The sequence below is a fragment of the Suricata suricatta genome, chromosome 14 (assembly GCF_006229205.1).
Source record: "Suricata suricatta isolate VVHF042 chromosome 14, meerkat_22Aug2017_6uvM2_HiC, whole genome shotgun sequence".
Classification (NCBI taxonomy): Eukaryota; Metazoa; Chordata; class Mammalia; order Carnivora; family Herpestidae; genus Suricata; species Suricata suricatta.
The window spans coordinates 75,577,773-75,595,054 of record NC_043713.1 but is presented as its reverse complement, the minus strand read 5'-3'; the positions used below and the strand labels follow the sequence as shown (position 1 = coordinate 75,595,054).

The 17,282-nt window shown below is 37.6% G+C and overlaps 1 protein-coding gene and 1 long non-coding RNA gene across 7 annotated transcripts in view; one reads left to right on the top strand and one right to left on the bottom strand.

Annotated features, from left to right (window-relative positions):
- TAOK3 (TAO kinase 3) overlaps positions 1-17,282 on the bottom strand; it is a 172,361-nt gene that overhangs the window by 54,658 nt on the left and 100,421 nt on the right. For all 6 annotated transcript variants that reach the window (XM_029921769.1, XM_029921770.1, XM_029921765.1 and 3 more), the window contains 5 exons: positions 17,030-17,075; positions 15,823-15,919; positions 12,899-13,012; positions 10,863-10,954; positions 558-651 (listed from right to left, as the gene is read on the bottom strand). In XM_029921769.1, the coding sequence (XP_029777629.1) occupies positions 558-651; positions 10,863-10,954; positions 12,899-13,012; positions 15,823-15,919; positions 17,030-17,075 (443 nt within the window). The remainder of the gene's footprint in view (positions 1-557; positions 652-10,862; positions 10,955-12,898; positions 13,013-15,822; positions 15,920-17,029; positions 17,076-17,282) is intronic.
- Positions 14,848-15,945, top strand: LOC115277576. Its single transcript, XR_003902425.1, has 3 exons — positions 14,848-14,963; positions 15,542-15,618; positions 15,735-15,945. It is a non-coding gene; the product is annotated as an uncharacterized LOC115277576 (long non-coding RNA).

Below are 17,282 nucleotides of genomic sequence, written 5' to 3'. Positions count from 1 at the left end.
CATTTTGTCCACTCTTCTTTCAAACTGCCCTTCTTCTAGAACTCTTGTGGCCCAAACAGTTATCAGAATGTCATAGTTTTCTATGTGGAATGATACATCTTCCGACAGATAGTATATGTTCTGTGTCAACATATTTAAATATACATGTAATAAAGGAAATGACAACTGGAAAAACAATGACATCAGAGGAGGTACTTTATCTCTGCTGAGAAGTCATAAGAGCTAAGATGATCAATACGAGACTGTCAGGATTTAAAAGACAAGACTTAGTAGGAAGATAACAGGGTCTGTTTCCTGTAGAATTTCAGTTCCTACACACACACAGTTTAAGAACATTGTACAAGAGACATTGAGGGCAGAGATAAGTAAAAATGTGTGTGTGTGTGTGCGCGCGTGGACGCACATAACCAGTTCTTGCCCATAAAGCACCACCACACTTACTATAACATAAAATAAAGGAATGAAATGGTTTCTAGATCAGACGTTTAAAATGTAATTTAACGAAAGTGTCAAATACATGTGGTGATTTCCTTAGAGATTTAAAATGAGAGTCTTACCATTCATTAGACTGTAGCGTTGGAGAGTCGTTCTGGGCAATGTGGTATAAGGCACTCATGGCATTCATGTTGAAAAGAGGAGGCTTCCGTTCCGCTGAAAGAAAAGAAACATGATAAAGTAGTTCTTGAAAGAAATCAGGCAGAGAAATAAGGATCTGTGAGCAAAGCTTTGCTGCTAAATCAATGGCTCACTGCTGCCATCATGCCACATAATTCACGTATTTTAATCTCTAAGGTCAGCCCAGGATAGCCATTTGGAAGAAGCTGCTGGTCATCTTAATGTACACTGGCAAGACTCCTAACAAGCCCATTTCAAAAGAGACAAAGAAAAATTCATTTCTTTTTCACATATCTTCAAAAGGCTGGTCTTTGCTTGTGTTTCTACAATAGGTATGAACACCTTCATGTGTATGTGTTTTAATTTAAAAATATGTATTTATTGGAAATAAAACCCATAAGGCACAGAAAAAGAGAAAGAGAAAAATTATTATAGAATGGAAAACCTTAAACGTTACTAACATAGCATGGGAGATAAAGTAATTCAATTCAATAAACACTGTTTGAAGGCTCATCTGGGCCAAATAAATGGTACAGGTGGTGGTGGACGGGATACGGGAGGGAGGCGAAGAGAAACAACAAGCAAGGTTTGGTTTGCCCATTTTACTTTTATTTATTAATTTTTTTTTAAGTTTATTTATTTGAGAGAGAGAGAGACAGAGAGGGAGGGAGGGAGGGTGAACACAAGCAGAGGAGGGTCAGAGAGAAGGAGAGAAAGAATTCCAAGCAGTCTTCACACCATCAATGCAGAGCATGACACGGGGCCCGAACCCATGAACCATGATATCACAACTGGAGCCAAGATCGTGGACACCTGACTGACTGCGCTACCCAGGTGCTCCAAGATTCACCCCCTATTAACAAGAAACTCAGGGAAATTAGGTATTTCTTAGTACATTTATCCCAACTCAACCCACCATAGTCTCTTTTTTGGGAATTTCTCTAGCTCTCTTGTAGTATATTGCTTATTTGGCACGTTCTCTCTTATTGCACTTAAATAAACATACAAATCTTTTCTCTCAAAAAATATCATTAGCTCTAAGAGCAAGATCTTATAACCCTAATATTCTTTAGTTTTTATTTATTCCTCAAGCAACATTTAATAAAATGTTATTCACATCTAAAGTACTCGGTTTGCTGACCAAAGGAAAGAAACAAGGTTCTAGTTTTGAGTACAGTTAATTTTATATTATTTACTAGTTATTATGCCCTAGAAGATAAATCACAATCTCATTCTACTGTGTTTATCCTAATGGATTCCTCACACAGTCCCCCCTTGTAATTCATAATCTAATTCTCAGGTTTTATCAGAGTAATAAGGTTTTTAAGTAAAGATTCTTCTATTACCCACTTTTAAAATGGAAAACAGGGCTTATTCTATACAATTCTAAGAAACAAGAACTAAGGGCAGAAGTAATATGAAAGACATTTTCACTCCCAGAAGGATGAACTTGTGAAAAGCCAGGGTAAGAAAACAAAAGAAAGCAACCCCTCCCCCTCAAACTTGGAATGAATAATGTTAGGAGTAGTGAACTTTAGGGACGCCTGGGTGGCTCAGTCGGTTAAGTATCCGACTTCAGCTCCCGTCTTGATCTCATGGTTTGTGGGTTGGAGCCCTGCCTCGGGCTCTGTGCTGACAGCTTAGAGCCTGGAGCCTGCTTCAGATTCTGTATCTTCCTCTCTCTCTGCCCCTCCCCTGCTCATTTTCTTTCTCTCTCAAAAATAAACATTAAAAAAAAAAAAAGATCCTGGCAATCTCTAGCATTTCATTCTGAGAAGTAATGCTTCCATCCTCTTCTTGTATCATCTTTTGCTTCACTGAGAGAACCAACTTCAGAACCTTTCACACATTCTGCTTCTTCTGTCTGGACTCTCCTCTCACTTTCATTCCCAAAAATCTGGCTAATTCTTGCCCACCTTTCAGGTTTCACCTTAAATATAACTGCAGTTTGCATTCCTTTCATAAATATTTACTCAAGGCTTATTATATGCTTAGAAGCACTTCCTCAGGGAAGCCTTCTCTGACTTCTCAGGCCATTAGAATTTGTTACTGCAAATTATGTTTTTCCTTTCTACTATGTACCACAACCATAATTAATTATTCGTTACTAATTCTTTACATAACATGGATCCTCTTGGCTAAACTTCACGAGGACAAGGACAATGTCTACTATGTTCATCTTTGCATTCCTGCTGCTAAGAATAGCACCTGGTATCTATTTTTGGTGGTTCAAAAATGCCGACAGAATAAATAAATGAAAGTAAGGCAAATTAAGGCAAGGAAGAAACTTAGTTAGCAATCTTGGGCAGCAGGAAGTCACAGAAACGACTGAGGAGCAACTAAGTCTTGGGGGTTCCATCACAGTGGCTCGGATGTGAAGCGGGAGTGATCTGTTGTGACCAACACAAGATGACAGCCAACCACACAATGGTAGATTAGCTTTAGTAATTAGAAGCACATGACCATGGGCACCCTAAACATAGAGGACAGCTCTATGGTCTGAGAACTTTTGCTAAATACTCGTTTCAAATGGCCTCTGCTATGTTCAAGTCCTTTGCTAGATGTGCTACATAAATCCTCGGGGCCCTGGGGACAGGATTCATTGCTTAGCCAGCATATTATAAAGCGGGTTGGGAAACTATGGCCTGTGGGCCAAGTTCACCTAGAAGCCTGTTTATGTAAAGTTTTATTGAACTACGGCCACGTTCATTCGTAAACATATTGTCTATGACTGTTACCGTGCTCGACAGCAGAGCTGAGTAGTTATGACAGAGAATATATGGCCTGCAAAGCCTTAAACACTTATTATCTGGTCCTTTACAGAAAGTCTGTCAACCCTCACTGGGGAATATAATAGTCTAACATACAATCTTCCAAATAGGCAGCAAAATAGGAACTAGGAGTGCTTTTGAACCTGCCTTGCAATATATAATTCATATCTTCTCCAAAGAAGGGAAAAGGGTGGAAGCATAAAAAAGGTGAATTAACTTAAAGAAAAAAATAGTGATTTGTATTTAAAGACAATGACCAAGTTTTTGTGGCAATGGGTGTCTTATGAACCAATGTGCCTGAAAAACCGAATAATTGGTGATAACAATAATTGCTACCATGCACGGATTCCTACTACAAGTCAGGCACTCGTTGCTGTTGGTCGTAGTTGTCACGAGAGCTTGGCAAGGTACGCAGGGCCACCTCAAGCATTGTTTTCCAACTCAATACACGGAGGTTCAGCTAGCCTAAACATCGAAACTAAGTCACATAGCAAGTGGCTATACTGGGATTTCAACCCATCTTGTAAGAATCCAAGAAATGTGTTATTTTCGCTATGTCTCAGTGTCGCTTTGACAACCTGCTGCATTTTATGATAGACTGTGCTGGTACTTAAAAAAAAAAAAGGGTGGGGGGGGGGGTCCTGGCTGGCTTGGTCAGAGGAGCACGTAGCTCTTGGTCTCAGGGTTTCCCATTGGGTGTGAAGATTACTTAAAAATGGATAAACTTAAGTAAATAAATAAACTTTAAAATTAAAAAGAAAAAAAAAGCAGTGGCACCAACAGTTTTAGAAGAGTAAATATGCCTGCTTCTCCCCAACAGCCATCACAACATTCATTTATTACCAGGTAAACAATGGGTGGCTAACATGGAAGAAGAAAAGTCCAGGCAAAAAACCTACATAAAAACATCTATGTTGTGTGTGTGTGTGTGTGTGTGTGTGTGTGTGTGTGTGTGTGTGTGTTTCCCAGATAATTCATTTCTGAGCACAGTAAGTTCCCTGACAATGCTAATGAATCGTTTGCCAGCTTCTACCATAACCTCTGCAGGTAAACTAAGTAAGTGTCTGTAGGTTAAACAACTGAACATCGTATTAACTTCTTTTGAAGTAATCTTAAAAAAATTTTTTTTTGCTGGCTGGACAGTTCCAGTGTCCAAAGTGTTCAGAAGATTCTTGCATGTAACTAGTCCTTTCAGCGAAAATTAATTTAGTCAAAGATAATTTATAGAATGGGTTTCACCACTTTGGAATGGTAGAGCGTGATCCAGGAAAAAGGGACAGTGATAGTAACATTCTCCTTTTCCTCCTTTGTGATGTTACCTTAGCAATTTAAATTACAAATTAGGGCGCTTTTGAAAAAATGTACCATATTACAGAAGTAATGTCATAAAGGGTACAACATTATCCACAGTTCACAGTGATCACAACATTAAAAGTACGATTTCAAGTATTGCGAACATACAGAAAGCTTAGAAAAATCACTGCTTAGGGTCTTATATGCAGCAGTTTGGTCTTTTTTTTTCATGTAAAAAAATACTCTTCTTTTATATGTCCATTAACAAGATTAATGCTAAGGAGATATACAGTAAAGCTGTCAGAAAGGTACTTGAGTGGTCTATTGCACTAGCAATATTATACATTTTGAATAATTATTGATAAGTTAAATGTCCTTGGTAACAATTTTACTTAATGAATATTAACTGAGCATGTACTACCATTTTTTCTGAATCTAAGGTGCCACTGATTATAAAATGTACCACGATTTTATGTAAAACTTGGGGGAAAATGCTGCCAATTAGAATTGTAAAAGGCGATTGCTTGTAAAATACCTACCAGTTTTAAAGAGATTTGAAAATATAAATTAAAATCTTGGATGAAATATGATATAAATCATGATTGCATTAATGGCCAACATTTATTGAGTACAGTACCTAGGGATTATAATAATAAGAACTTTAAATTCATATTTTCATTTAATGCAGACAATTCTAGTAAGGTAGGAGGTCTTATTACATAGATTTCATAGAGAGTTCAAACAATTTGACCAATGTCACACAACTAAGAAATGGCAGAGCTAGAGCTAGAACTCAAGTCTGTCTGACCTCAGAGTCTGTGCTGGTAAGTGTGATTCAATACTATCATCTGCTGATGTGCAGGAATAGTTGTGGAGGATAAGCTAACAGGTAGGGAGATGGCCACTTTGTTCTTTAATTCAGTAAGTCGTTTTATAAAAGGCAATCACTGTTAGGCTGATACAGAGACAGTGTTTTCATAATACTTTAATTCATTTTTATAAAAAAAATAAGATCACAAACTAAGCACATACCAAGGGCGTCTCTCAAGAGAGAAAGTTCTACAAGCATCCCCTGGGATGACTACTCATCTCACCTAGTGTAGCTGCTGTTTGAAACTTTAGTCATCACTACCTCTACACGGCACAACTGATGGAATGGGGAGCTTGAATTGCCACAAAAGGGTACATTTTGCTTATTCTATTGAAGAAGGCTGGAAAGGGTGGAATCCATATTACATTTGGAAAGATTACGGCAAGGAAAAAAAACTTGTAAAAACAACAGGTGGACGCTAGTTAGCTGTGAAGTTCAACTTGGGTAGTACATCCTCTTCAATTTTCATAACTAAGGAGATGCTGCTATGATTTTGATGTTTTAAGTATAATTTTGGTTCACTTTGGAAAATAAATGGCAAAGATAGGAATAATCCCACGTATGAATCCAATTAGCTGTAATTGAGCATTTGCTGTGTGTCAGGCATTATGTTAAACACTTAACATGTGTTATCTTATTGAAGTCCAACAATATCTCTTGTCTATGTATTGTTATTTTCACTTAGGTGAGAAACTGAGGCTCAAGGAAGTTAAGAAAGCTGTCCAGGCTCTCCGTCAAGATGAACATGTTACACAACTCGAAAAGGTGTCATTCACATCCTAGACTATGCGAATGCCTCCTGGTGCTATGTGCAGCCATATGGCATGGTCCTGCCAGCTAAGTGTTGGTGAAGCCAAAAGTCAAATCCAGGGTGTCTAATTTTGAAATTTACTCTATATTGCTAAGTCTATGCCAGGTTTTTATTGTTGTTGTTGTTGTTTAACCAAAAGAATTTACATTAACTTCTTGTTTTTAAAAAGTTAGATTCTTCAATATTTCAAATATGTAAGAATGCACAGATTATGATACCAACCATTTAGATTTATCAGTATTTTGCCATATTTGTTTTTTCTTCCAAATAAAGGAGATACATCTTTATTTTTCTCCCTCCCTCCAGAGAATTTTCTATTCTGAAATTATGTCTTTTATATCTAGTTCTTTTATTTTATTGATGTATATATTTATTTTAGTGTATATATAAACATATACACTAAAACACAAACACTCATATACAATATAAATTATTTATAAAACTTTCATAATCGGCATCATAATGCACCTATACTTCTGCAACTTTCTTTGTTCATTGAATATTCAAAGTTATGATTTTTGAGATTTATCTATGATGATACATGTAGATCCAGTCCATCCTTAACTGTGACACAGTATTCCATAATTAGTTTATCCATTCCTCCTTGGGTAAGAATTTAGGGTGTGCCAACCTTTCTAGCTACTACACCACATTGCATTATTGTACACATTTCCAATGCACGTGCATAAATATTTCTTTAAGGAATGGACTTAGAAGTAAAATGTTGGGTCACTGATACTGCCCCTCATCAACTTTACTAGATGCTGCCAATTTATACTCCAAAGTCATTATACCACTTTACATTTCTACCAATAGTGTATGAATTCCTGTTTCCTTAGCAACTTCCCAAAATTTATTATCTTCAGACTTAAGAACTTTTGCCAGTCTGATAAACATGAAAAGGTTTTAACTTGCATTTCCCTTATTACTAGGGAGCCTGAGTATCTCTGAAGACTTGATGTCCTGTTAGATTTCCTTTCCAAAGAACTGGTTGATTATATTCTTTGCCCATTTTTCTACTGGCTATTTGTCCTTTTATTTATTTTTTTATGTTTATTTATTTTTGTGTGTGTGAGAGAGAAAGAGAGAAGGAGGGCAGGACGGGGGGAGAGAGAGTGAAACAGAGGATCTGAAGTAGGTTCTCAACTGATGGCAGAGAGCCTGATGCGGGGCTCGAACTCACAGACTGTGAGATCATGACCTGCACTGAAGTCAGATGCTTAACTGACTGAGCCATCCAGGTGCCCCTCTCTTTATTTTTGAAAGAGAAAATTTAAGAGGTCTTTACATGTTCTGGACCAATATTCTGTTGGATAGATATGTTTCAACTACTTTTTTTTTAAATTTTTTTTAATGTTTTATTTATTTTTGATACAGAAGAGACAGAGCATGAGAGGGGGAGGGTCAGAGAGAGAAGGAGACACAGAATCTGAAACAGGCTCCAGGCTCTGAGCTAGCTGTCAGCACAGAGCCTGATGCGGGGCTCAAATCTACGAACGTGAGATCTGACCTGAGCTGAAGTCGGAGGCTTAACCGACTGAGCCACCCAGGCGCCCCAGTTTCAACTACTTTCTATTTGTATTTCAAAGTACCAAAAGTTATATTTGTCACTGTTTTCAAAATGTTTTTAGAAAAATGCTTCCCATACCCAAAAAGGTATATGCTACTATAGTAGCAATAATTACATTTATATAGTGCTTGTTATATGGCATGCCATGTTTTAAGTATTTCATACACACATACACACTTTTTGACATACTAATTTATATAATTAGGGTTTATTGTCTGTTCTATTGGGTATTAGTCTCTCCCTGCATTGACACTGTATTAATTTAATTATGATGGTATGGATTTTGGCACAGTGATTTTTCTGTCCAAATCCTACTTCTTCAAAATTGTTTCAGCTAGTTTTGGCCCTATGACTTTTAGGACTACTTTGTCAAGTTCTACACAGTATTATTGGAAGTTGTCAGGTGTCCCATTTGAAATAAGCAAATATTTCTGAGTCCCCCCATCAAATCATTATGAATAAATTAGATTAATTTCCCTTTCAGTGGAAGAGAGAATAACACAATATTAGAATGTAAAGAAGAAATATCCTGCCTCAGTATCCTTTAACGGAGGACCAAACTGACTATGGTATATCCTCAGCAGGGGAGTAAGGCGATGCCAGTGAAAAATGAAAGTGGGGTTTAAGTTACTAATATAAAACAGATCTCCAAGATGTCATTAAGTGAAAAATCAAAGTACAGAGCCACTTATATGTTAACTTTGGTGAGGAAAGGAATATAACAGATATACATCCATATTTGTTTGTACATTTGAAAAGAAACTCTGGAAAGATATAGAAGAAATTAGTAGTGCCCCGTGTGTACTGGTAGGGATGGGAAAGGAAACGGGCAAATAGGGCCGGAGGTTAAAGAAGTTCTTTCACCGCATGTCTTTGTATATTTTTTGATTTGCAAACCATATGAATATTACTTATTTTTAAAAATTAAGGGGCTCCTGGGTGGCTCAGTCAGTTAAGCGTCCGACTTCAGCTCAGGTCATGATCTCACAGTTCGTGGGTTCCAGCCCCGCATCGAGCTCTGTGCTGACAGCTCAGAGCCTGGAGCCTGCTTCCCATTCTGTGCCTCCCTCTCTCTCTGACCCTCCCCTGCTCATGCTGTCTCTCTTTCTCAAAAATAAATAAATAAATAAAACATTAAACAAATTAAGTACATATTCTAACTCTTTTCCATGATTCAGTTTTAAAAAATTAATGTTTCTTTAAGGTTAAAAAAAAAGAAGACATGTATCTTTATGTTTCTTTGTGAAGCAACTGTACAAGTGATACAAAGAATCCCAAGTTGTCTTCGCAAGCCAAACATTTTAGGAAAAATAAAACTATAGCCTGAGAATCAAACTGGAACTCAGATTCTTACAGATCGATTTGGATACCAGATAGAGGAAATTAACCAAAAATAAAACAAACCAAAACCAAACTAGATGAAGAAAGTCTTAAAACCATATGTTAAGGGGCGACTGGGTGGCTTAGTTGGTTAAGCAGCCGACTTCAGCTCAGGTCATGATCTCATGGTTCATGGGTTTGAGCCCTGCGTCGGGCTCTGTGCTGACAGCTCAGAGCCTGGAGCCTCCTTCAGATTCTGTGTCTCTCTCTCTGACCCTCCCCTGCTCACACTCTGTTTCTGTCTATCTGTCTCTCAAAAACAAAGAAACATTAAAAAAAAAAAAAAAGACATGAATTAAAAAAACCCAAATGTTAACAAACTAAAAGTATTTATATAAATTATAAATTTAAAAAATCTAGATAAAGGCAGTCTAGTGCTGGAGCCAGCTCTCACTGGCTCTGGAAGGTCAAATGTGCATACCTTTCTCCAACTCCATAGTAACCAAATCCCCCTCCCTGACTATCTGAGAATCACTGGTTAATTTGCCAGTATACCTCTGAAGAAGGGTGACTTTAAGATACACTAAAGTTCATGGGGCGCCTGGGTGGCTCAGTTGGTTAAGTGTCCGGCTTCGGCTTGGGTTATGATCTCATGGCTCATAGGTTTGAGCCCCACGTCGGGGTCTGTGCTGACAGCTCAGAGCCTGGAGCCTGCATCAGATTCTGTGTCTCCCTGTCTCTCTGACCCTCCCCTGCTCACGCTCTCTCTCTCTCTCTGTCTCTCAAAAATAAACAAAAACCATTAAAAAAAAAGATACACTAAAGTTCAAAATATACAATCAGAGAACTAAGAATCTGTGGTATGTTAGACAATTTTAGATAAATGGATAAATGCGACAATGTTTGGGGAACACTTTTAAAGCTGAGGGCATCTGAGCTTCTAATTTCTATCTAACATGAAGTTTTCTCTGAGGTGGCTCTTTAAATGGGTCAAATACAGATTTTATGGTTGGATCTTTGATAAGCCTGTTATTACTTTTTCAAATTTCCTCTTTACAAGTTGGAATGTAAACTAGTAATGGGAAGGAAGGACATAAATTGTCATTCATGATATGGAAAATGGATATTTTTCAAATATTAATACTATTGTATATTCCAATATTTGTTATTTGCTACATCTGCTCAAGCTTTTTTTTATTTTTTTAATTAATTTTTTTGATGTTTATCTTTGAAAGAGAGCAAGTGAGAGCACAAGCAGGGGAGGGACAGAAAGAGAGGGAGACATAGAATCCAAAGCAGGCTCCAAGTTCTGAGCTGTCAGCACAGAGCCGGGACTCGAATTCATAAACTGTGAGATCATGACCTGAGCTGAAGTCGGATGCTTAGCCAACTGAGCCACCCAGGTGTCCCTCAAACCTTTTCAAGTTAATAAAAAAAAATGTAGCAGAGAGAAAGCAATCTTCTGATGTTATACAAAAGCATAGAAAAAATATAAGAAATTCACACTGCCTGGCCCACATGTAACAGTAACTATTAAATCATAGCTGGATGAATGAATTAACAATCATAATCGTATTTCTCAAAAATAACAAAATTAACTCTTTTACTCACCCAATTCAATACAGGTGATTCCAAGTGACCAAATATCAACTTTCCCATCATATTGTCCTTCGTCCATGGCTAAGATCACCTCTGGAGCCATCCTGCCAAACGCAATGTGCAAAATTCATATCGCAAATTAAAAACAAAATTCAGCTATTAAAGTGAAATCGCTGTTTGAGCATATCCTAAAGTTTTGTCTGATAAGAATATTATTTCCTTACACAAATCATTTGGGGAAAACACTGTACAAAATATAACCAATATACTCAATGATTTACATGAAACAACATATTTTATTTTCAATAAATCCTGGTTCCACCATTAACTATCAGTTTTATCTCAGGTAAATTACTTAACCTTTCTGTATATCAGTTTTTCCATCTGTGACATGGAGAGAATTCTAGTAGCTATCTCAGAAAGATTTGTAAAGGATTAATATGTATGAAACACTTAAAAAAATAACTATAGACAACATGGAAAACACTTATGGAACTATGTAAAACAATATAATCAGATATTTCAAAGATACTACAACTTAAAAAACAAACAAACAAACAAACAGACTATGGTAATGGATACTGTTTGTCTGTAACGGATTTTCATAGAAGAGCAAGGGCCTTATCAGTTCAATATGCTTTGTTTTCTGTTAGTGTGTGTAAGTGGCTGCTTAGTAAATGCTACTTTATGAGCATTGACAGAAAAAAAATTTCCAATCACAGCTGATTTTTTAAAAATTTTTTAGTAGGTAAGTAATTATCCAGGGATATAAGTCATTCTCCAAGGTACAATGAAATTTCCATGTATCTGTGAAAGGAAGAAAAGCAATCTTGAATAGATGGGGTGAAATTTAAAGTCAGAATGACAAACTAGATAAAGTATCAGGAAACTGAACCAAGTTCTTTAGAGATTTTGGATAAAAATGGGCAGAAGACATGTCTTCTTTCCAAAGACATCTTTCTTTGGCTAACAGACGCATGGAAAGATGCTCAACATCACGTATCACCAAATCAAAACTACAATGAGATACAACTTCACACCTGTCAGAAAGGCTAACATTAGGAATCAACAGATATTAGTGAGGATGTAGAGAAAGGGGAACACTTGTGCACTGTTGGTAGGAATGGAAACTGGTGCAGCCACCAGGGAAAGCAGTATGGAGATTCCTCAAAAAATTAAAAATAGAATTACCCTATGACCCAGCAATAGCACTACAAGGAATTTAGCCAAAGGATACAAAAATGCTGATTCAAAGGGGCACATGCACCCCAGTGTTGTACCAGCACTATCAACAATGGCCAAATTATGGAAAGAGCCCAAATGTCCATGAATAGATAAAGAAGATGTGGTATATCACATTACATTTTACTCATGAGGAATTTAAGAAACAGAACAGATGAACATAGGGGAAGAGAAGGAAAAATGAGATAAAAACAGAGAAAGGCAAACCATATGAGATTCTTAAATACAGAGAACAAATGGAGGGTTGTTGGAGGGGAGGTAGGTGGGGGATGGGCCAAATGGGTGATGGGCATAAGGATGAGCACTGGGTGTTGTAGAGAAGTGATGAATCACTGGGTTCTACTCCTGAAATCAATACTACACCGTATGTTAACTAACTTGAATTGAAATAAATGAATTAAAAACAAAACAAAAACAAGAACCTGGATTTCTTTCACACAAAGGTAATATTTATGCTTATTAGCTAGTTAGAGGTTAAGGAGAGTACCCTGTCCTTGTCTAGAAATTCTGCCTCAAGAGAAAAGTTCAAAAGAAACTTAAATGAAATCTAAAACATGAGCTTGGCCAGTGAGTTGATAATCCTGCTCAGTTTACACCCAGTGACATCGACCTTATTTGACCAATTTAAAGTCGCTGGAAACTGTATACTAAGTCAGAGTGTTTCTTTTTTTGCTCGTGAGTTTTCTATCCTTCTTTAATGAAATCTCATTTGAGGCACATGGTAAGACACTGTCAAAAAAACCAAACCAAACCAATACCATGAGTCCATCTTGTTCATGTATAGCACGTTTTAAAATTCGACATACCAGTAAGGTGTGCCCACAAAGGAGTTGGCAGGAGAAGCCATTGAGGCGGACCCGAAATCAGCTAGTTTCACCTGACCTGGCTCCGTTAGAAGAATATTTCCTGCCTTAATGTCCCTGTAGGAAAGAGTAAGAGGGTTAGGAGATTACTTTTTGACTCTGATTATGGAATAGGTCAGAGCATGCAATTAATAAGACAAAACGTTTACTTAAAAAAAAAACAAACAAACAAACATCCCTTGCTCCGATCGCCAGAAGGGGATTTAGTAATTACCGCATGCTCTAAGGGGGCCCGGACTCCTGGGTGTACTTACAGGTAGGTCATAGTGATTACTAAAAGGTAGAGCTTTCTTTAGAGGGAGGGAATGCAAAGAGAAAAGGCAGACGTGGCAGACAAGAAAATCTATCCAATTACTACACTTAAAAAGGCATATTCTCAGACGCTGATCCAGCCGTCCACAGTATTCCTCGTGCTGGGAAAATTGGTGCCATTTGCAACTGCCTTTTTTTTTCTTTTCCAAATTACATAAGGCTTTTAGAGTCTAAACAAACCTTCAATAAGTCTGTATTATCTATCTACCAATGAACCTCAACTACACACATACCTTTTCTTTCTTGCCTGTGACCCTTTCTCTCTGCCTTAATTGTAACTGCAACTCTAAGGCATTTGAGGGTACATGTTATATAGAAGGTGTTATTTTAAAAATAACACTGTACAGTAAAAAGAAGACCCTGAAAGATCAAAACAAAGAAGGATTAGGGATTAGGAAATTGCATTTCTAATGTATTATGACAAAGAATCGCAAGTGGTTACTACTTAAGCTATTAGCTATTTTATGCAGCAAAAAGTTTTTGAAAAATGATTTAAAAAACTCATTATTTTGGATGATAATTTAGAATGAAAACATGTGGATGTACTCTCTATTCTCTTCAAAAAAAGCATGAGGTGTAATGAGTACTAGGAACCAAGAGTTATAAATTGATGGGCCATGGAAAGACAAAGCAGAGAGAATGAGGAAAACTTATGTCAAGTTGAAAATGATAAGGTTCAAATGTTTCAAAACAATGTCTCCAAAAATCTTCTCTTGAAAATTCAGTTTCTTTACTCACGATGACATTAGACATTGGCAGAGAGAACTAAAAAAGCATTATATATTTCTCTATTACCTTCAATTAGAACACTGACTTGCCTTTTAAAGATTATTTATTTTTGAGAGATAGAGACAGAGCATGAGGAGGGGAGGGGCTGAGAGAGAGGGAGACACAGAATTTGAAGCAGGCTCCAGGCTCTGTGCTGTCAGTACAGAGCCCGATATGGGGTTTGAACTCACAAACTGTAAGATCATGACTTGAGCCAAAGTCGGAGGCTTACCTGACTGAGCCACCCAAGGCCCCTGACCTGTCTTTTAAATCAAAATAATAGAAATCTGAGACACGGTATTCAAATAGGAAGCATATTTTTAAAAGGCTTTTTTGTTTTTTTCAATTTCTTTTATATATTAAAGAAGGTAAAGTATAATATAGAATAAAACATTAAATTAATGTGCAAATTTTGGTAATAGAGACACAAAATAATGAACCATGGCTTTAACCAGGAACCGGCAAACAAAATCATATGTAGACAAGGTGGCATTCGGTAATGACATTTTGGTACCAAAGATATATATTAAAAACAATTTTTGGGGTCAAATCCATGGATGTGATGGCTAAATCTACTTTGCCAACATTTATTAGGTGTGGTTTGCTTCATTCTTTGCTTCGAAAAATAAGCCAAATTCATAGCAGGGATTTTGGTCTGCCTATCTTGAGAAGTTCTGCTTTTGTGGTACCAGTAACTGGCAACAGCTACTCCAGGGTGATGAGAACAGAGGCAGAAGGGGAACCTATGATGTAATAGTTTCATTTCTTCTTAGTAAATGTAAAGTGCTCTCTTTTGCTTTTGAGCCATCTGTGGTCCTTTATACCCACCTCGTATTCCGCTACTTCTGCCACCATTCATTAAAGTAACTACTCGAAGTTCTTTACCAAGAGAAGGAAAGATTCAGAACAACATCTTCAGTTCGGAGAGGTTAGCGGTAGGAAGTACACTGGAGGGAGGACAGTGGGTTGTGACAGAGAAAATGCAAGGCAGAGGAAAGCCTGGGATTAGGAGTTAGGAAATCTGAGCCTCAACCTTTATTACGTAAAACCCGTGAATCTAGGGGCAGTTATTTAAATCTTTCAGAGTTACAGTTTCTGCCTAGGTAAAAACAATATCTTCCTATGTACCCATATGGAGCGAGTGTCAGAACGCACGAAATTTTAAAATGATGAAACAGCACATAATTATTTAAGATTGACTTGTTATTTGCAATAGGAAAAGGAGAAAGGAGGGGCGCCTAGGTGGCTTGTTGGGTTAAGCGTCTGACTCTTGGTTTCAGTTCAGGTCATGATCTTACAGTTAGTGCACAGTTTGTGAGTTCGAGTCCTGCACTCGGGCACTGGGAGTGAAGAGGCTGCTTGGGATTCTCTCTCTCTCCCCCCACTTCTCTTTGCTTATTTTCTCTCTCTCTCTCTCAATAAACAAATAAACAAATGAATAAATAAAACTCAGGTAGGAAATAAATGTATGCAAGCAGAGCTAATTTTCTTTTTTTCTTGACATAGTATCAAAAGGTTGCTGCGCCCGTCCTCAAGTTTCCCCACAACATCCTGCCTGGAGGACAGTTACCTATAGAACAGAGGTGAGGCAAGCCTTTGGGTGTAGCTGGGAAAGACCAAGAGATAGAAGCTAAGTTCTGGCAACTTTACTTTCACATCCCGAAGCAGCAGCAATTTCTTTGCTTCCTTAAATCCACAGGCACCCTACAAAGTGGAGCATGCACTTATTTTCCAGATTCCTGAAGAGGCAGTCCTGTAACTGGCTGGTAACTGGTCTCCAATCTTACCTGTGAATCAGTGCATGGGAATGCAGGTAGGCCAGTCCCTGCAAGGCACCATGAGTAATGGCAGCGATTTCCACTTCTTGAAGCGGTTTCTTATGAACTGAGGAAGGAAAGAAACCTTTAGAAGCAATAGTGAGTTTTATTCTTCTTATGATCTTATACTCTCCGATGACAATTTAGGAACACATTCACCTAAATATACAGGATCCGTATTTCCTATAGAACCACAATAAGTCATGAGATAACAGGAAACCCAAGTGCAAAAACAAACAAACGGACTGCTTCAAACAAATAAAACAAAGCCGGATAGTCACTGTAATGGATCGTTAATGGACTCGTCAGTTGCCAAGTCAAAGCCACCACTGATTCCAATTGGCCAGGCCCAAATTTACCAGTCCTCTCTGACATCTTAAATGCCCAGAGTGTTTTAGGTTGTATTATTCTCCTCTCCACAGAGCATCTATAATTACCTCTTCTAACTACAGGTTTTCATTCTTTGTGAAAGCAGCTAATAAGCAATTTCTATTCAGAGATCAAGGATGATATAAGAAAGTTTTTTTTAATGTAAAATTTTAACACAGTCTCTGTGTTATAATAGCATTTGCAGAAGAGAACTGGGCCAAGATATTTGAAAGAGTTAAACATCAGTATAATTTGATATCATTTACCTTTTTTCATACATACATACATATGAATTTGATGCTCTTGGCTACATTTACCACATCACATTAGCTGAACATTTTAGTAAGTACCTGCCCTGGATGGGCCATGAGTTAAAGAGCAGGAGGGCTGCTAATCATTCCTGAGAAACTGTTAGCTACTGTGGAGATAAAGTTTGCACAGCTTATCCACACAATCCTTAAGTCTAAGTCATCATCCATTTGCTTTGCCTCACGTGCACTTCTTTTTAAGTTTATTTATTTATTTTGAGAGCAAGCAAGAGAGAGAATGAGCGGGAGAAGGGCAGAAAGAGAGAGAGAGAGGGACAGAGAGAGAGAGAATACCCCAAGCTGGTCCCACTCTATAAACGCGGAGTCCAATGCAGGGCTCAGTCCCATGAAGCCCGAGATCATGACCTGAGCAGAAATCAAGAGTTGAATGCTTGGCCGACTGACCCACCCAGGCACCCCCAAACTGCTCTTAGTATAGGAGTATATAATATTCTTGTCAAGGCAAAACAGAAAGGAGGGAATAATGCTTTTATTCTTACCTTCTAACAAATCAGAGGCTGAGCCTAAGCAATATTCCATCACCAACTGTAACAGATTAAAATAATAACCAGAATAATTACAGTTAATAAGAAACCGCTAAAACCAAGTAACGATGAAACTAAGATTATTAGAAGAATAAGTATTCTGACCTACTTGAACCTGGATTAAATTTTGGTCATCTGACACTAACTTATTTTTATAACTTTTATCATATGGTTTTGTTATTTCCTCTTGGAAGTGGAATGTTCTAAG